At 37.3% G+C, this 22,180-nt stretch overlaps 1 protein-coding gene across 12 annotated transcripts in view; it reads right to left on the bottom strand.

Moving 5' to 3' along the window:
• The window catches only part of LOC102683315 (protocadherin alpha-C2-like), a 166,407-nt gene that overhangs the window by 103,932 nt on the left and 40,295 nt on the right, over positions 1-22,180 (bottom strand). The window contains exon 1 of one of the 12 annotated variants that reach the window (XM_015349734.2): positions 18,914-21,436. The exons of 10 other annotated variants lie outside the window; for them this stretch is intronic. In XM_015349734.2, coding sequence (XP_015205220.2) covers positions 18,914-21,292 — 2,379 coding nt within the window. In that variant the 5' untranslated portion in view covers positions 21,293-21,436. Of the gene's footprint in view, positions 1-1,680; positions 4,337-18,913; positions 21,437-22,180 lie in introns of those variants that run through there. One more of the 12 variants, XM_015349733.2, reaches the window with a different exon arrangement.

The raw sequence follows: 22,180 nt of genomic DNA, 5'->3' as shown, positions 1-22,180 counted from the left end.
TTGCAAACGATCTCATCTTCCAAACAATCGTGCTCAATATTAGCAAAGCCAGGAAAGAACACCGTTTTTTCAAAGAGTAGGAGGAGCCCAGAGGAGCTTATACTGTATCAGATTTTTCTCCTTCTTAGTCGACAGAGACATCGTGTGGCTGAATAGGAAACCTTAACAAAGAGTAATTTTATGCTACCTTTGTTGTTGTTGTTTTATGTCTTGGTTTCTTAATAATAAATAGGTTTTTGAACACAAATGCTTGAACTGTGATAAAATAAAAAAACAATACGGCGTTTAGTGTCTTTGCAGTTATTGTCATGGTTAGTCCATATAAAGAATCAGTAATTTCTGGATAAAAATACGTCTATTTCTCTTTAACACGTGAGGCAGTTATCATTTCCGGTTTGCAAATCATACATATTTTACAGAAAGTAAGAGATGCATTAATATTATTATTGATAGCTATTTTTACATAATAATTCTGTGTGCACAACTTTAGCTATTTGATACAATTTAATAACAAAGAAAATTCATAAATATAGGACAAAGGTCTGCACACACCTGCTAAAAGTTATTGTCACGTATAAAATAAAAATTAAGTCACATAAAGACACATGTAAATCCTAAAATTAATGATCCATAATGGCTGGGCAGGCTATAAACACAAATGTTTTTTTATACGATATCTTTTACATTTCATCTTAGTGAGCTGCTTGTAAATATGGTTAGGATTTAAAAACCTTTGTGTTCTTATGCATAGTGCAAACTGACCGTTGGTCAGATACAGGAAATAAACCTTAGAAAAGTCACTCCATTCCCTTAAACTCCAGTGAAACATTTCCTAAGTCTATGAAATAAATGCGTCCAGAAATTCTACAAAATTATAAATGTTTTAGAGACGAAAACAGTGCATTTAAAACAATCAATAGAAAGTGCTTCTTTACCCAAAGTGTTGTATGAGTATGGAACAAGCTACAAAGATATATTCTGTTAAAGCCAATACCATGACTTCTTTAAAAAATGGCTGGATGATACCTTTGGCTTATTTAACCAGGAACTACAAAAAGGTTTAGACAGGCTGAATGGCTAACTCAGAATTGTACTATAATTTTGATATGTTCTTTTACTCAGGTGTCTAAATACTTATGCAATCAATATGTTTTAGACTTTTCTTTTTTTGTTTTTGATCACATTTCTTCTTTTGACCATAGAAATGTTCAATTAGCACATTCAAGGTTTGATTAAAATATTCCCTTTAAAATGTGTTTATCATTTGTTATTCATCACTGGAAGGGAGCGAATACTTTTGCAAGACACTGTACATGACTAATATGAGTAGAAAAAAAAACAGTTAAGCGAACAAAGACTAAACAAGTAGTACAAACCACAGACTGCTGAAATCATATTCATCATGTTCTGTTTCTCGTCTTCAACCACTAAATACCATTTACACATAAGTGAAAACCTTCACATTTCAGTTAATAGTTCAGTACCATGGACAGATCCTACACGAGGAGTCACACTCCCATCACAAATAATACAAAGCATATCAGAATACAAAACACTATCTGTCCTTAGACCTGAATTCTCTACACATTACTTACTACAGTATATATACACATAAGAAAGCGTGTATTAATTTCAGGAAAATACAAATACATAAAATGCAGTGCTTAGATTTGGTCTTACCTCTCCAGTTAGATTAACACAGTACTTCGAATTTCGTGAAGCCGTTGTCCCACTGTTGTTAATCTCGCCATTTGGAGAAGGAACGGTAACGTTAAAGCCCAAAATGTCACTCTTTAAAGTGTCGGAGTTGAAACACACATCATACTGCTGAGTTTTAGAGTAAGACCAGCTGCCGTCTGGATATGTGGTGATCATTTGAGTTCTGTATCGGTTGTCACTCCCATCGGCCTTGTGGCATTTTGTTAGTATGAAAATAAGAAGGCTCAAACAAAATATTACTGATACACAGGCAATGGCGATGATCAAATACAGATTTAAATCCGAAAACGTATCCTCCTTTTTCGGCACGTTTCTGAATTCCGACTGCATTTCAGCCGTGCTTTCAACAACCATTACATCAAGGGACACAGTAGCTGATAGGGACGGCTCTCCGTTGTCTTTGACCAAAAGTACTAAAGAGTGTAGCTTAATATCATTTTCACTCAAACGCCTCTTAGTTCTTATTTCTCCAGTATTCGTGCTAATTCTGAAAAGATCCGTTCCTTTGGGTTCTACAATGTGATACGAAAGCAGTGCGTTATAACCAGAATCGGCATCTACTGCCCTTACTTTAGCCACAAAATAACCCGCATCAGCAGAAAAGGGAATGTTCTCGGTATTGACGGAGCCGTGGTCAGAATAGGGTGGGAGAATTCCAGGACTGTTGTCATTTTCGTCAAGGATAAAAACGTTCACTGTCAGGTTACTGCTTAGTGGAGGGATTCCAGAGTCAGTGGCTTGAACTTGGAATTTTAAGTCTTTTATTTCTTCGTAGTTAAAAGACTTCATTGCATAGACTACGCCGGTTAAGGAGTTCACATTAAACAAAGAAGATATGGGGACACCATTAAGAGACGTTTGTAATAAGGAATATGTTACATGTGCATTTTCCTTTAAATCGGAGTCAGAAGCAGATACGGTATAGATAACCGAGCCAATAGGACTGTTCTCTTTTAAATAGATCTCAGTAACCGGGAAAGGGAAACGTGGCGCATTGTCGTTCACATCGGAAACCTGCACTGTGATAATCATGCTACCAGAAAGTTGAGGGTCTCCTTCATCTGTTGCCTTAACGGTAAGGTTATATTCCAAATCTCTTTCCCGGTCAAGAGCTCCGTCGAGAATTAAAGAATAATAGTTCTGAAAGGATGACTGAAGTTTGAAGGGTGTCATCCCAGACAAATGGCAATGAACTATCCCATTCTTACCTCCATCCTTGTCTGAAACGGTCATTAGCGCAATCACAGTGCCCCTCTTACCGTTTTCTTCCACTGGGCTCAGTAAAGATGTCACCGCAATCTCGGGAGCATTGTCATTCACATCAATGACCTCAACTAACAGCTTGCAGTGTCCAGTCAGGGGCATGTGACCTTTGTCTGCAGCTTGAACTCGAATTTCAAAGGCACTATATTCTTCGAAATCAATGTATCCTTTCACTTTCACCTCACCTGTGTGGGAGTCTATTTCAAATGTATCAACGATATTGTGCGAGTTGCGATTACTGAGAGAATATACGACCTCACCATTTGAACCTTCATCCAAGTCCGTCGCTTTGAGCTGTATTATTGTAATTCCTCGTGGCACATCTTCACGCACAGAAACCTTGTAAACCGACTGGTTAAAAACTGGAGAGTTGTCGTTGGCATCTAATACGTTAATCGCAATGAATAAATTTCCCGATTTTGGAGGAGTCCCACCGTCAACTGCTGTTAGTTCAAGTTGCACAAGCGGCTGTTTCTCCCGGTCTAATGACTTCTGTAACACTAACTCGGCGGATATAGTCTTATCATTATTTGTTTGCAAATCCAATGAGAAATGTTCGTTAGAACTGAGTGTGTATGTTCTAAGGGAGTTTGTACCCACATCTGCATCATACGCACTCTCTAGTGGAAAACGAGTACCAACAGGCACTAGCTCGGTAACATTGAGCCGTATGGAATTGGTTGGAAAGACAGGTGAATTATCATTTATATCTAATATATTAACCTTCACACGATACAGTAGCAATGGGTTATTAACAATGGCCTCTAAATTCACAGCGCAATTGACAAGGTCTGAACAGAGTTGCTCTCGGTCAATCCTTTCATTTACATACAGAAAGCCCGAATCTAAATTAAGATCGAAATATCTTTTCTTTGAACCCGAAACAATCCGAAATCCACGAGCATCCAGTTCTTTGACACTGAGGTTTATATCTTTAGCTAGATTTCCAACAGAAGTGCCTTGTTTTACCTCTTCGAAAACACTATAGACGATCTGCCCCGCAGTTAGGTTTCCAATCCAAAACAGTAAAATTAAAATAAAACTAACTTGAGAATAATATCTTCGGTTCTGGAGAATCATTGTTACATTTAGACGCCTGTAACACTGTTGGTAAGTCAGGCACTGTTATTTCTGCAAAGGCCTCAGCAATCGCCTTGTAAATCCGTTAGAAAGGACGACAATAGACAATAGAATAGACATCACCTTTGCTCCTTAACTTGTCCAGTGTATAACCAGCATAGCTCCAAAATCCATTGACTTTCCAAAAACCTTCAATGTCGCCAAAAGGATATTCACCTATAAAACCGTGTTGATGTAAAAGAAATTCACACTGCATCCCAGCTTTTCGTGTACAGATCACTCCGCTCACAGACTGAAATAATTTCTAGCACATAACAACGAGTCTCATTCTGAGAAAAGGAGGGGCAATACTGATTTCATCTTGTTCCATCTAGTGGGCCAAGAGCGACACATGGTGGACAAATAAGAACGTCTCCCATCCATCGCATTTCGACAAAGAACAAGTGAAAAGCATAGTACATTATAATACCTTATCTTTGTACAGTATGTGTTCTATTCCTATATTATATTTCTATTCATGCAAAGCAAAGGTAAGTAAGTATGTTTCTAAAGAATGCTAAGTAATCAATTAAGACAGCGGTGCTGTCAACGAATTAAAAAAAATCAATGCAAATAATTTCAATAATCAATTAATTAACTGGAGCAGTTTAACACATTCAACCAGCTTGTCTGTTGGATGCTGAAAATTATGCCACCCCAATCCAAATCTAACATCCAGAAAAGTTAATTTCCTTAAAGGGATAGAGGTTTACTTTTTAAATTAAATACAGCAATGCAGCAGTGCAATGAGAACATTTTTAAGACTACAGCAGCACAGTAAGCATGTCTTTTTCATATATTTCTTCTATGACACTAATTTATTTAATTTATTCAAAGTCTGGACTTAAAATTCATATATGTCAAAAAACACCAGATAAACTGTTAGACGATAATTACTATAAGATTAAAGTGACACTAAGTGTATGTAGTTTTAATACACAATTACTTATACAGTAGGATAGGTGGAACATTATAACAAGTTCCTGTAGCATAATATTTACATAATACCAATAGCAAGGACATGGCAACTGTTTGTTGTCCATGATAATTTTTGTGACACCAAATTTGAAGGAAAAACTAGATTCAGGTTACAATCTGACAGCAATACCAAAAATGGACATAATAGGAATACTGCTTCATGATAAGAATACTGCTAGATTATTTTGACAGTGTTTATGAGGATCTGTTTTTTTACATGAAGTACACTCCCTCAACCCCACACGTCCCACAGAAAAGATGTCCATAACCTGTGTCATTTGACTCGATGGCCTGTGTAAAAGACACAAGCTTATCACAAAGGTGAATGTATGGGCCTTTAAAGGCTGGGAACACACAAAAGGAAAACAGGTTCAATAACCCAAAACATATCACAAACTAGAAGCTGTGTATTTCTTGTGATGCTACTCACATGACAGTTCTGTTAAGACTCCTTATATTTCTCACATTTCTTCATTTAGAAATACATCTTTTCACAAAAGGTTCTATATTCAAAATACTTAGACATTTAAATACTGATAAGAGGAAGTGGGATTTAAAAGCCTTTTTGTCTAAATACACTGTTCATAATATTATGTACTAGGACTCATGAACTATACCTGTGTGACCATTAGTTCTACAGGCTTTTTATTCATAACCAGTGTCTGTTTAAAACATATGCCCCACTCACACTGTATCCAAGAAAAAATACTTTGTAATTCCTCAAAACAACAAAATCAATAAATATACAAAATCAGACTCAGCCTGCAACAGAGTCATTAGACCAAATTAAATCAATAAAGTAAGCATTACTGTAGATTGTACAATGGAATTCTGTAATCACCAGATTCATCCAGAAAACTTTAAACATGACTATATTTGGCTAAGACAAAAACTCTCTTCTAGAGCTGGGCTGACGATTTTACCAATTGTTCACAATTTAATATTGCTGCAGCTAAAACCATGGTTTTAGAAAATCAGTGGCTGTTCCCATGTATATAGTAGCCATGTGGACAGGAGCAACCGGGTGCGGATACCTTTCTCAAGGCTGCAATAAAAAAAATAGAGCTTTTCTGGACACTCCACTCAAAGCACAATTAATGGGGACTCCCCTTCACCACCACCAATGTGCAGCACCACCTGGACGATGCAACAGCACCCAAAGCACGCCAGAATGCACACCACACATCAGCTATCAGTGGGGAGGAGAGCAGAGTAATGAAGCCAGTTCATAGATGGGGATTATTAGGAGGCCATGATTGATAAAGGCCAGAGGGAAATTTGGCCAGGACACCCTTACTCTTTTTGAGAAATGCCCTGGGATTTTTAAGGACCACAGAGAGTCAGGAGCTCGGTTTTATGTCTCATCCGAAGGATAGCACCTTTTTACAGTATAGTGTCTTGTCACTATACTGGGGCACACAGACCACAGGGTGAGCGCTGCTTACTAGTCCCACTAACACCTCTTCCAGCGTCAACCGTAGCTTTCCCGGGAGATCCCTCATCCAGGTACTGGCCAGGCTCACACCTGCTGAGCTTCAGTGGGCTGCCAATTGTGAGTTGCAGGGTGACATAGCAGCTGGCTATAAATAGTACAATGGAAGTATCCACAGAATAGACTCAAACTATTAGACTTTCAGTGAGAAATCATGAGTCCTGACCCCTCCTCCCCAGCGCTATAAAGGACAGACCTAAAATTGTATACCAATCCATACAGGTGTGATTTTCTCTTTGCTTTTGTCACATGCATCACGGTTACTGTATACTAAATATGTAAGGAAACTGCAGAAGTGTGGCATTCTGTGCTAAATAGTAAAAGCATAGAAGTTTTATATTATTCTTAGCAAAACATACTTTAACTTTACTGATTCTGAGCCACTATGATATAACAGAGATAGAGATAGTGCCTATGAATCATGTAACCTGTCATATACTTTATGCTGAAAACCTGTGTGATATTCAGGATCTGAATTTTCAAATTTAGTCTCTCAAGACTGATAAGTTGCATTTGTGTTTAGTCACAGTATGTGCTTCAATGTAGTCAAAATGATGAGAAAAAAACACTTCCATCAAATTCTGTTTACCCTCTGAGACAGATAGCGGGCTCAGTTTCTTTCTTGACATCAATGCTTCCAGTACTACAAATGTTGCCATACAAAGATACATTCTGGCTTCAGTCCTTACAAACTGCAGTTATTTGAATATGCATGTAAACTGCAAGATTGCGGACCATGTATAAATTGCACAAAATGTGATTGTACCTGTAACTGCAATATAAGATAAAATAAATCAAATTAGATTCCTCCCACAATGCAGTTTTATTTCCACACTAAAACAAAGTATTTGTTATTGCATGGGTTTTAAGCATTAACTTTGAATTGTTTTTTTGAATATGAGAACATAAGAAAAGTTACAAATGTAAGGAGAGCATTAATAAAAATCTAACCAATTTCATTAAAACTGTTTTTTGTGGTTGGAGGACAATCAGTCGGTGTACATGAGTTAAGCAATCAGAGCTTTATCAAAGTGTACCCAGTACGAAGAGTTATTGACTGGATTTTCACCTTCCCCAGCTCCTGCTAAATGAGTCCTCACAAGTCTGTTTTTGCAGAGACCTGATTTTGTTGAGATACCCACTTAGCACACCGGAATATTCATAGAAATGTAAATAGGTAAAAATGTGTTTTGAAACTGCAATGGTGAGAATTACACATCAAATAAAAGAAAAAAACAAGAAAGAAATTGCTGATGATATAAATGACCTGGAAGCTGAATAGTGCTTGCCTTCAAACATTGCTTATACTGTATTTGTCTGTATGGTGGTGACAGGAAAATAACATTTATTTCTTGCTTGCATGCTATTCAATCCATTCTTGCATTCTCCTATGAGCAAACCATGTCTATCCCTTGACTGCAAAGATGTAGATACTTTGTTTTCACAATAAATTCTTTTCAAGGATAGAAATTACAAAGATAGTTTTTTTTTCCATTGCTAATAACGTAAACAGCACAGACACAACTGTATATCACTTTAATATACTCATAACCATTACAATATTGCTCCCCTGAAACATCTACCCATGTTTCAACTAAAAAAAATCTTAAAGAACATCTTAAAGTCTTTATCCAATCCATATCTAATTCTAAGTTCTAGAATACTAATCATGTTTATTATAAAGAAAACAACTATACTGTATCCCACAAACAGCTATAGATATAGAATAACTTGCTATATATTGTACAAGACATTCAGAGCTTGGTGCCTCTATAAGTAGTTCCTGCATCTTAATTTCCCTCAAAACACAAGGATACTAAATTTAAAGAGGTAGCTCACTGTATGCATTGTTGTATTTCCTCTCCCACATGCCTTTCATTTAAATATATTGCATGTTTTTCTAACAATTTACTGTATGTTTATCACACCTCTCAATGAAAATGCCAACTACTGTACATTTTTTGTCAGTATATGTCAGCAGTGCATTTATCTTACAGTACAAAAGTGCAATCACTATCAACAAACATGCCCCCTCATTGTCCAATGCATTGGGCCTTAAGTCTTAGGTCTTTGCATTTTCCAAAAGTTAAAAAAGCAAAAATGCATCACCTAATCTTTCAGTCAAAATACATTCTGTGAAGCTGTTGAGGAACTGCAGATTCTTCTATACACACCAGCCAACCCTTCTGTGTACCTACACTCACAACCATATGAACCAATAGATACTAATCAGATTGAGTAAAGAGTGAGTCAGTGGGTTAGGCATAATGTGATGAATCTGAAACCCTGAAGCAATTTTGCTGGATAGAGAATATAGGCCAAGAATATTGTAGTCTTGTAAGTAATTTGTTCAGCAGATTTATATTCAGACATTTTGCTGCAGTAAGACAATAAGTAAGTGCTGGGCTTTTTATCTGATCAAAAGCATTAATTCATACGAGGAAAAGACTGACCAGTCATGCTTCACATAATCTCAAATGACAACATAAGTAAAGAAAGAAAGGAGGAAAATATCTACAAGCTAAACACAGTTATTTTGAAATTAAAATTACTTATTGAGGCTTGTATTGGCTTCCCTCAAATGTATACATATGGAGAGATACCATTCAGAGATTAAACAATGCATACACCTGTATTAAATGCACAAAGAATCACAAACAAAAATCAGGATCACTATGTTCAGTATCAGAACAGCAAGAAAATGTAGAAACACAGTAATACAATGGGTTTTTATATATAATAAATATACAATAAAAAATTAGTAATGGGACTGTAATTCACACAGTTACAGCTGATGCATGATGTGTGGGCAACATCTGACACAAATAGATAACAATATAATTATCATACTAAAAGGGCTAAATAATCACAAAATTCATTGCTGTGTCAGGAGCAGCAAAATAAAGCTCAAGTGGTAAGATTAAAGACTACAAAAACAGCAGAAAATCATTACAAACAAAAATGAGAATTATTCAAAAATGACATAAAGATTAGGTATTCTTAGAAGCAAAGTACAACTAGATAGATAAATGATAAGTTTAAGTAATCGGGAATTAACAGAATGCTGACTTTCAACTGTGAAAACGTCCATTGAACAGAAGACATCTGTTCAACTTATTAATATAGAGATGACTAGTGAACAATACAGTCTGACCATAACAAGGCTCCAGTGAATGGAGACCAAGGTGATGCTCATCTGAGAGACAGCCTAAAGCAGTTTTTTTCCCAAAGCAAAGTTTTCCAAAATACCTACAGTAGGATGTATACCACACAGAGAAAACTAAAGGATTGCGTGTTAGCTTTATCCTGAATAATCTTTGGAAACATCCAAAAAAATGCTTCTTCTAACCATATAAATGCTTAATTTGTTTAATTGCATAGAAGATTTAGTGAGTAATGAGCAATCAGTAGCAGCCACAAAATAATACCCTTCATGGCAGTTTAATTGAGTGGGTGAAACACCCATTCTCAACTTTAGCCACCAATTTTTTTCATGCTAAAAAACAAGAAATTTAAAGCATGATTTCTTGGGCCTAGGCCTGAAGACTCACGTACCTTCTGGTTAACGTTTGAGCTGAGCATTCAGTTACATAACTGAAGCTCTTAATGAAAAGCTACTGTAATGGAATTAATTTGAATTCATTAATTGCTTTCAGTTGCTGAACATGCTGGAAGTTGGTGTTTAACTGCTGTGTTTCATAAGTAACTCAATATCGTCAGACTTTGAATTTTGTACAATACTTTCCAAGGAAGCAGCTTTGTACCTGATAGAGGGATTCATTCAGTGAATTATTGAGAATGGCTGGAACAAAAACCAGCAGGTGTGTGTGACCCAGGGGAATGACTGAAATACTAGATGCACTGGAAGTATGAAACTGACAGCAAGTTTTAAATGTTTTAAAAGTTTCAGGCTCAAGTTCGGATCTGAACTGCCACTTGTACTATTCATGCTACTACTGTCTTTTCAGTACCAACTCTGTCTCAAAAAGCCTCGAGCCAAAATTTGATCATGGTACAATTACATTATCACCAATTGCATCGTGTAAGTGACATCACTTTGGAAACACAGCAATATTCAGGTACTATCAACCTGACAATTTAAAAAGCAATGTGCAGTCGAACTATAGTTTATTGCTTTTCTATTTAAAAAAATACATTTTGGGATGCCATTGTACTTACTGTATAAGTTCATTATTTTTCTAATTTTATCTCTTCGAGATAACAAAAAATCAAAACTGCTAGGGAGAAAGCAGAAAGACATTAGGCTGATTTAATAAAAGTTTACAAATTAGTGTGTAAAGCTGCACACCTAATAAGATTTTGCACATTGTAAATAAAGTATTCACTTTTCTATATATTTCATGAATACTGCTTTTCACTACCACCCCTTCTCTTTAGCTTACATGCTTTTCAACACATAAATCATAGTAATGTATAATCATAAAATATAATGATGGATGATCTTTTTTGAGGGAAGCAGGGAGAGTCCAATGTTATGAAAGGAAGATTATCATATCTTTAAAAATGATATAGATGAAAGAAAATATAAAACAAACATACTGGAAGCACACACATATACATTTGCTTGCAAAATGGCGTTTATTTAAACAGTGTTATCTGGTGTTGCACAGCATACAAGAAGTCATAGTACAGTTCAGTAAAGGTTTGAAATTAGTTTTACTTTGTTATGAAAATTGCCCTTTTCCAGAAAATACCCAAGAAGACACTCATAAGGTGTATAACCACAGAGCTCTGAATCCCAGAGGTTTTTCAGGATGTTTTAAAGTCTGAGTACAAGTCCGGTCACTCTCTGTTATTACCACAAATGGGTGTTTAAAAGTGATCATTGCATATGCATTCAGACCACAGAATACAAAATATTTCCACATATGGCACAATGCCTATTTCTGAAAAGGTTATCCTTGCCTTTCAGTTATTCTTGAAATGTCACATACAACGGGTGTCTGTAATTAAAAAGGCACTCAGGCTAGGTCAGGAATGAACCCAGGTCAGGTCAGGTTCTAAAGTGTAATACCTAAGACATTCCTGAAACTGATAGCACAATTTTAAGATGAAGAATTATATAACCTGGTGACTATGTCTTTTTCATTGACACACAAACATAACTAAGAATTTACCAAGGAGATGTCATGCAGATAAAAAGAGACAGCAAAGAAGAATTTTGTATCAACATAACTTGAAACTTTATAGACATATTCAGATACAGAGCTTTAAAATAAATCAACAACTAACTACTGCAACAAATTGCATTATCAGGAAAATTTTATCAGGATTTATCAGCATTATCAGGATTGTTCTTGTAGGAGGAGTAAGAGTACATACTGATGTTGTACTCTGTACAAACATGACATAGGTAAATTCACTATGCTGATTAAAATATGTAATCAACAGCACTGATCAACTACTGTGAAAGTCACATGCTAATAGTATGTGTGGCCACAACAGGAAGCAAATCAAGTTGACACATATTTTGTACCAGGCTGTGTGGTGTTATGTGGGATTGTGTCGCATTTGTATTGTAGGGCTTGGATATGAAAGTTAACTGGTCTCTGAGGCTTAGAAGCAATACATCATCCTACCTTAATTCACAGATAGTCAGTGAGGCATAAGTCTGGCAAGTAGGACATCCTATGCATAACTGTTAGATTTGCATAGTGCAAGAAAGTTGGAGTTACATGAGAAACTACTGTATATCATTATAGTCTTGCTGGAATGTTTTCATATAGAGATTAGCCAGCAGGAGGAGCAGCCAGTGAGATCCTAGATCTAAATCAATGTGGAATTACAGTATGAAGGCAGGCTACTAGAATCAGCCACTATAAGTTCTGTAGCAAGCTGTGTAGCAAAGAGACACCCCAGTCTAGCCCTTCACATAGACCTGTCCCCTGACCAACCTGTTATAAACAATGATAAGCATGATTCTGTATATCAGCACCATAATCACCGACTTCCATTGGTGTATTCTCAACAAAACCTTCATCCTTCACTAAAAGGACTTGGCTTTAAAGCTGGAGAGTCCACTAAGAGATAACTTAGTACAAGCTCCAACATATCAATTACAGTAAGGAAAAAAAGAACTAACATTTCCTGCTTCTGTAGTTGTTTTTCTTCCATGACTTTTGCAAGACTTTACTTTTACGTTCCTTGACAGGTTTCACATGTTAATATCATCTCAGTGTCTGTGCCCAATCACTTCTAACACTAATGAGGTGATTTAATGCTTACACCTGGGTGTTTTTAACTGTTGTATATCATGAAGGAGCAGCTAATTAAATGATGCAAAACACATTTAGTCTATAACCAAAATCCCACTATACACAATTTCTTAAACTTAAAGTGAGAATAACTGAGAAATGTATTTTGATGCTGAATGACCTTTGGTTTAAGGCCTTAAAAGACTGAAGCAAACTTTTGAATCTGAGATATTAAAGGCTGTCAGGAAATCTTAACACAGCTTGAAACAATGCACACAGCTTTCAAGTGCTAATTAAAAATTGAAACTATGTCAGGATTAATTTTTCAAACCGTGCACAAAGAGCTTTTAGATCAGCTGAAACATATGATAACACGATGAAAATCCCTTGCCATATCATTAGAACTAACGTAGGTTCCAGCATCTTTGGCTCATTATTATACATTTATAAATCCCAAGATATTCCACAGCAGTCCAGTAGGTCTTATTTTTGGGCATAGCACATATCTTTAAAAATATTTTGTAATTTGAACTAATTTGAACTGAAATAATTACTAATAAATGCTGAATGTCAATGTGGGTTTCAAAGGTGTACAGTAAATGAACTGTAATCCTACAGCTTGCTTTTTCAGCTCATATGTTTTCTAATTTAATTTGTGTTACAGTCACGTCAGTATTCAGAACAAAATGTATTTTGCATAAGGAAAATCCTAAATGATCACTATCTTTTTTATTAGTGGTAGTTAATCTAAGTAGATGCGTGTCTCACCACTGCAGGGCCTCAGAGACTGATTTTCAAAATCAAAGACTGGCCTGATAATACAAAAGGACACAAAAGGAATCCACAAACAAGAGAAAAGGATGAGAACCTTGTGCTTCTGGTCAAGGTCTGATTTAAATATACATGATGCAAATCACAATTTTCTGATGCGACAGTAATGAATAGAAACAATTATTCATCATGCAAGAAAGATCCTGTTTCATTCTGAGAGATATACAGTGAGTAAATCTATACCTACTGTATGGTGCTGCTAAAACAAATTATAAATTACTTCTGTTTTATCAAAAACATATCACATACACCCTTTCTATGAATTAAGATATTAACTTATAAAGGGGTCATTTTTCAATAGATAATCTAATGGAAAAAAATGTATTTTATTTTTACATGTTCTATATACCGAAGGTTGTCATGCCTTTTTGGTGACTTGCATCTTGTTTCTTAGTGAAATAACACCACAGGAAACACCAAGTATTACTTGTACTAGAAAAAGAGTTATGATATATATATACCTGCTATAAACCTCTGTTATATTTATTCTGAATGTGCAGTGCCGTTCTTTCTACATTGATTTTTGATAAGTATATTGGTGTGGTAATCATTAAAAAAATGCTGAGCTCCTGAAAACCTCAATGATCACTGGGATATTTTTAACATGAGATGTAAATTATAGAAACACAAAGATTCAAATGGCTATTTTTGATGAATGCCTTATTACCAGTATCTCACTCACATACAGTACTTTCCAATACTGTTTCCTCTCATTCACTGGGGCCACGTTTGTTCTGAAGGTAGTTTTGCTGTATTAGCAAATCTTCAGTAAAATGACTTAAAGGAGTATCAGCAACAGAGAATCAAATTAAACACATAACAGTCTTATAACATAACATAACACAAAATGGAAAAACACTGCAAAACCCAATATGGCCTAATACAGCTGAAGAACACCTTCAAAATCCTAGACCTTCAGACAACCCACAGAGAATAAATTCTTAAAAAGTTTGAATTTTGTTTTCTCTGAAACTTTTTTTGACAACCTTTACCAAAAGATATCTAGTTAGGTTTCTAACAGATTACCAAACTATACCAACACATGTGAACAGATCCAGACCACCTTTAAGGAGTGTAACAGCCCAGTATTTAGTGTCTTAACTTTTAACTTTAAAGGCCTACTAACTATGTAGACCTCATGGTTAAACCTTTTCGGCCACATTATATTACAAGTCTTTGCATGAATTATTTTCCCTAATTTATAATATTAAATCCATTAAACCAGCACATAACAGAGCACATAATAAAAAGCAAAATGAATTAGAATGATGCAAAGACTTAATAGGCGATATGAATTTAATGAATTATAAGTTACCGGAAACCATATATCATGGGTGATCAATATCCTAAGTGTTACAGATTTACTGTGCTAAGAATAAGAATGATCTTTAGTAAGGGTTTTCAATCTTCTGCAATGTCATTTTTCTGACAGTCTCAATTGAGGAGCTCTGCGAGGGGTGGGGGAGGGGGAGCCCATTAACATGACATCATTCGGCTGTGTAGCAAGGATGGGGGATGGAGAGAGAGTCAAAATGCTCACTTCATGCCCAGCATCACTTCCTCCACTTGTACTTATGAAAGAAGACATGTTCATCCAGTGAAAACCGCTTAAGGCCTAGTAACGTAATGTGAATGGCTTAATAAGAGCACTGTGCTTCCAAAAGCTGCTGTAGCTCGAATTTGCCAGCCACTGTTTATTTGGGTTATACAAACTATTATTTTGCTCTAATAAAACATTTTATTTTTTCTCCCTTTCACACACAATTCACACAATTTGTAGGCTGTCAAGGTACATTCCATACAGGCTGACTCAAAAGAAAATCTATAATCCAAAGAGTTTGGTCTCTGTCTACTAAATAACATTTTCGGGAAGCAAAGATTTTGTAAAGATAAAAAAAACATGAAAATATTTTGTTTCTCAATGACTTACAGAAATGTATTACGAGGTTTAACTTAAAGGATGTGCCTGGGTATTAGCTAATAGGATCATCACAGATTACTAGAGAAATTATAGAGAAATCACTTACAAGTTGGGGGTTAGGAATAATTACTTTACTTATTGACTAAACCGCTCAGTCAAATCCTAATTTTTACGATTTTCATAACAATATACTTCATATACTGAAAATTCAGTATACTGTATGAATATCAGTATAAGTACTTATACTTACACATGACATTTTGCAATATCCTGTACTTATTCAATTCCATTAGCATTCACACAGACCTTGCATACACAGCATCAAAGACTGAATCTTAAACAGCTCCAAAATAGCAACAGAAGTGAAGATGAAAAATTATCAAATTAGCTTTCACTAGATGAAAGAGTTAGTCTTCTGTAAATAATAATCTGTGCCGTTCAAAACATACTGCTGAATTGTCTTTTGACCAGTGAGCATTATAAAAGCTGGACAAGGCAAAGCTGACCAACTATGCTGCCTTTTAATAATTTGGAGTATTCAGTAAAGAGCAACTGACTATTCGGAATATGGTAGCGTCCCGCTCCCAGAAGCAGGATGCCTGGGAGCCCGAGCACCCGAGCTTGACTATTCAAGTATGCAGACTCATTGCCCCCCTACTATACAAAATAGCGGTGTGTGTGTGTGGGGGGGGGGGGGGGTGCTTTATCAGCATGACCAATGAGTAAAATCAGTGTTGCCAAAGCAAAACAAATACAATTAACATGAACAAATCTACATACATTTGCAATACAGACACATAAAGCTCACTGCTCCTCAGGCTGTGTCAGGAGGTCACATACTGGGCTGCCGATTCAACTGAGTTCCCTCCTCCCTCTCCCGTATGAATTGGGGAGTTGTTGTGAGTCTGGCAGGCGTGGGAATTCTGGGATTAGATTTGTACATCTGGGGAAGAATGTGTCTCTAATCCCAGAATATCTGTCACAGTGCAGTAGGTACAGTGTGTTTCTCTCTCTCGCTCCTAACCCCTATGCCTTGGCGGTTGCTGCCGTGACTCTCTCTCCCTTCCTCGTCTCCTGCCTGCCTCCCCTGTCTGAGTGACTAGCACGCCCGCGTACCTGACAAGGGCAAAGAACCTAGAGACACTGCAGTGCGAGTCTCTTGTCTCCCTTGAGGTCCCAGTCAAGGCAGCAGGTTGCCGGTTCAAATCCCGCGGCCGGCAGAGGAATCCTACTCCGTTGGGCCCCTGAGCAAGGCCCTTCACCCCAACTGCTCCAGGGGCGCCGTACAATGGCAGACCCTGTGCTCTGACCCCAAGCTTCTCTCCCTCTGTGTCTGTCTGTGTCTCCCTGGAGAAAAGCTGGGGTATGCGAAAAGACGCATTCCTAATGCAAGAAATTGTATAGGGCTAATAAAGAAATATTATAAAAAAAAAAAAAAGTCAAGGCAGCAGGTAGCCTGGCCCTATTCATTACCCGAGAGAACTATTACCTCAGAGATCTGTGGAGAGGAGGGAGGGAGGAAGCAGAAAATCTGTGTGAAATAGACGGCATAGGACCGTATCTCAAGAAGGTGTGAAAATCATGTTAAAGTAAAGAATGGGATTTGCACCGATACAAGATAAATTGTTGCTATGTAACTGTTACCGTGTCAAAACTAATTGAGATGTGATCATATATACTGTTTTAAGTATGTGTATTAATGTAAACCTTTCTATTTTGTGATTCCCTGTATTTATTTGTGAAAAGAAAATACAGTTCTTAAAAATCGAAATCGCCGCTTGTGCAAAGGGAAACTAGGGGGATCGCTTCAATATTTTATACGCTTTGAAAGCAGTGTATTCAAATCATCACAGCAGTTTCACGATCTTGAAAAAAAATCGATCAAGGAAATTGATCAAGGGGAAAAAAAGAGCAACGGGGCATTAAACATGCTTTAAATTAAAAAATATCTTCCTTCTTTTTTTTTTTTCAAAGCACGCGTCCAGGCAGCGAGAGGCTTGTTCCTCTCTTAAACATATACATAATTTATCTCAGCTGAAAAGCAACTCCAGGGAAAACCGTGCCGCACGTAAACCCACACACGACAGCCAAGCTGAATCACCACCAGCGCCGCAGGCATCCACCGACACTGCCGCCCGAGCTGAGGAGATCAAAGCCCTCACTTGTCTTCCAGGGACTGTCGATAAATTTACCGCTATCACTGCTATTCTTATATGATAATAACCAGGGGAAAAAATACCCTCCAATAAATAAGTCTTACATCTTTAGAACATCACTGAACTTAAAATAGAAATCTAATTTTAATACCTGAATATTAAATTACGCTTATTCTGCAGAGGCTAGAGTGGGGAGCTGCATCCGCGTACGAGCTGAATAGGAGGGTTAGACAGAGACTCATTTCAGCTCTGATGCCTTATCTCACCCTTCTCACCCGTAATGTTGTGTTGTTTTCTTCTTTAACCTCTACTTTATTATCATTATTATTATTAGTAGTAGTAGTAGTAGTAGTAGTAGTATTGCTGCTGCTGCTCAACTCAGTTACTGCTGTTGATGAAAACACACACTTCGAAATGTATTGAAATCGCTTATGATGGGGTTCTGACAATGAATAACGGGCTAATTGTGACAGTGAATGAAATACCGTAAGCCAAATCAGCAGTACAACACAACACAAATACAACAGCTTCGCATTTACAAGATGAATACGCATGATAGTGAAATAGAAAATAAAAAAAGAAAAGGGTCTTAGTCCTGACCTGGGCAAACAATACGAAACCACAGTCGTTAAACCAAGCAAATCGAGTTCTATCGTCTCCAAGTTATTAAAAGTACCTGTACGCAAATCGTACATTGTTATATGTTTGTGACTTAGCATCAGTGGCGATTCTACAAGAAAGATGTAAATAAAGAAAACATGGACATACCTGACTGAAAGAGGCCCAAACACTTTTGTCCTCGTTGCTCACCTTTTTACCACAATAAAGAGCCTTTCTAAAGAGTTTTGTGTATTACTTAAATTTTAATAATCTGTCATTATTTCAGCAATGGTTCTCCGTGCACTTGCATATTTATTACAATCTGTTGTCAGGTCTTTGTTTTTGCAGCTGGGAGCCTCTGACTGCAATGGATGTTGGGAAATGTAGTTTACAGCGACAAAGCAGCACAGCCACGTACAGTACACAACGATTGCTAAAAAGGGAACACCTAAAACACCGATATAGTGATAAAAGGGTAAATAAGGGACTTCTCAGGCCTGCGACATACAAAAAGACTTCTGAATGTGTGTTTCTATCATTTGTAAAAATGTTTTTCGGTAGTTTATGAGTAAATGGAAGATTTAAAGAAAATCTTTTACTACTTTGTTGAAACACTTACCACTTCCGAAGTATTCCCTTTAGGTTCGGAAATGACCAGAGTGTTTCTATTGCTTCCCACGCCAATTGTCGAACCTATGCTCGTTCTGGGTCCCACTAACATGTAGCGCTTCTCTCCGGCTCTGTACTGGATACTGTGGCAAAGGGTTCCATTCCCGCTGACTTCCGAGTATTTACTATCCCGGAGCGACCTGCTGGTCAGATTATTCCTCAGTCTGCAGCACTGCAAGGTGACAAGTGTGATCACACTGATCACAAATAAAAATGAAACCGACCCCAAAGATATAATTAAATAAAATGTCGAGTTGTTTTCTTCCTGCGCGGCAGCCTTGAGTTTAAAGTCCGAAACTGCAAAGGATTCTGACTTCTCAATTGTAACAATAAGCACGGTTGCTGTTGTAGAAAGCGAATAGTTCCCATTGTCTTTTACTTGGACGATCAGTTTATGTTCGGTGCCATCCGCTTCAGTGAGGGGACGAAGTGTCCGGATTTCTCCCGTGTAGCGCTGTAAACTAAAGAGACTGGGGTCAGTAACCTGGAGCAGTGAAAACGATAGCCAGGCGTTGTATCCTATATCGGCATCATAGGCTCGGACTTTAGTTACCAAATGCCCCGCATTCACACTCCGGGGAATTTCCACGACAGTTTCTGCAGATCCGTTAGCACTCAAAGGAAATAAAACCACTGGAGCATTGTCGTTCTGATCCAGAATAAAGACGTTTACTGCGACGGTGCTGCTGAGTGACGGCACGCCAGAGTCTCTCGCTGTGACTATGAATTTAAAGTTTTTGAGCTCCTCGAAGTCAAAGCTTTTCAGCGCATAAACGTTTCCATTTTCAGAATTCACATTTAAATAGGGTACCATGGAGTTATCGTCCTTGTCCCCTTTCCATATTTCATAAGAAATATGAGCATTTTCGTTCAGGTCCTCATCCGAAGCACTCACTGACAGAATGGACTGTCCTGGGACGTTGTTTTCGGACAAGTAGAACGTGTACGGACTTTGAGAAAACTCCGGGCATTTATCGTTAACATCTGATATATCTACTGTTATAGTCTTAACGGACGACAGTGAAGGCTGACCATTATCCTTGGCTATAATGGTAATACTGTACTGAGAAACTACCTCTCGATCCAACACTGCTTTGGTTACTAAAGAATACATATTGTCCTGAAATGAAGATTTCAGTTCAAACGGAATGTTTTCAGACAATACGCAGAACACTTGGCCATTGACGCCTGAATCTCTATCATTCACGCTGATGAGAGCTATCATAGTCCCAGGACGTGAATCCTCGGAAACTGTACTTGAAAAAGAGGTCACTTCTATCTCTGGAACGTTGTCGTTCATATCCTGTATCTTTACTATAACGCTGCTGTCAATGGTTAATGGCGCCTGTCCATTATCTGAAGCCTGTATATCTATCTCATAGCTCTCCTGTTCTTCAAAATCTATTAAACCTTTAACTGTAATTTCTCCCGTCTTGGAGTCTAAATCAAAAACTTCGTATACTTTACTGTTAATATTACTCCCAAATGAATACACAACATTTCCGTTTTGGCCATCGTCTAAATCTGTTGCATTTAGCTGTATGACTTTTGTACCTATTGGGACATTTTCCTGCAACGTTACCGAGTAAATATCTTGATCGAAAACAGGTGTGTTGTCATTAACGTCAAGTACATCTATAATGATAGTCTGAGTCCCAGATCGTTGTGGATTTCCCCCATCAAGGGCAATTAGTAATAGTTTATGCTCGGTGTTGGTTTCTCTGTCTAGGGGCTTGTGTAGTATTAAAAAGGGGATCTTTTTGTCGTCGCCACGGTCTTTGACTTCCAATTGGAAATGCTCGTTTTTCCCGAGTTTATAAACCTGCACTGAATTAACGCCAGCATCTGGGTCACGCGCGGCTTGCAGCTGGAATCTCGCTCCAGGCAAAACAGACTCGGCTATCTCTAAGCGCTTCTCTTTTTCTAGAAATTCTGGAGAATTGTCATTTACATCCAGCACTTCTACTGCAACATAATGGATTTCTAGAGGGTTTTCCAGAACCGTTTTTAAGTTTATTAAACAGACGCTATTCCTCTCACACATCTCCTCTCTGTCTATGTTTTTACTAACATACAGGGCGCCATCGTTTTGATTTACCTGAAATGGGGGATCTTTAGATCCAGAAACAATTCGAAACCTCCGGTCTGTTAATGTTCTACTGTCAAGCCCCAGATCCTTTGCAATATTTCCAACCACAGCTCCATCTTTTACCTCCTCGGGAATAGAGTATCTTATCTGTGCTGAAGTATCTTGCCAAAAGCAAAACAGGAAAGCAAAATATAATACAATCCATTGGCACTCCAGTGCTTTTCTGTGTCCTTGTTCCATGACGACTAATCCCAGTCAGTCGACGTTATTCCGTCAGAATGTTTAAAATAAATCATGTAATAATTTCACGTCATCTTGAAATAGAATTCCTAATGAACATCACACTTGGTACGTTCCTTAGGCCTGTAACAAAGAGTAAATACTCATCTCCAAGGCAGTAACCACAGAAAGGCCCTCAGAGGGGCAGGGCTTTAAATCTGAGAACTTCAGACCTTATTCTTGTATTACAGCGACACCATGCGTCTCCACTTAAATCTGAATTTCATGACGTAATTATCTCTTGATATTGCTTCTTTTCTTAATATATAAAAAGTCTTCCAGGAATAAAACACTTAACCTAAAACAATTATTTTTAGATCTATCCTTTCAGTCCAGCATTCCAGTACAAATCCTTATAAAATATAAAGAACCTTTGTAATGTTTTGCCAAATCTACTGAATTTATTATAACGATTTAGCTAATTGATTTTTTTAATCTCGATTACAAATATAGAAAACTCATACTTTACAAACTCCTCTCAGAGCGAGAGATCGTAATCATAAGTACAGAAGGCTTATCTAAGGACCAAGAAAGGATAAATTACACGGTATTATTCGGGTTTGTTCGATATTGTATGACTCTGGTTCAAGAATGGATCGAAAAAGAAGGTCGTCAGTGTTTCAATATTGATTCATATTATTAAGTATTATTACTTTTAAAGAATCAAGTAAATAACGATCATGCATATTATGTGGGGGTATGGAACAACCTACCTGAGGGCTTCTTTCAAGACATGACTGGAAGAGATCCTGGAATCGATTTACCTCTATGAAACGGGCTAGATGTGAAAAAATGTCCCCCGCTCATTTATGTCCTTTTCAAATCTGAATGTTGCATTTATAAAAGTAA

Source organism: Lepisosteus oculatus, chromosome 11 (genome assembly GCF_040954835.1).
Source record: "Lepisosteus oculatus isolate fLepOcu1 chromosome 11, fLepOcu1.hap2, whole genome shotgun sequence".
NCBI classification, from domain to species: domain Eukaryota; kingdom Metazoa; phylum Chordata; class Actinopteri; order Semionotiformes; family Lepisosteidae; genus Lepisosteus; species Lepisosteus oculatus.
Note: the sequence above shows the minus strand (reverse complement) of the source record. Positions and strands in the feature narration are given on the sequence as shown.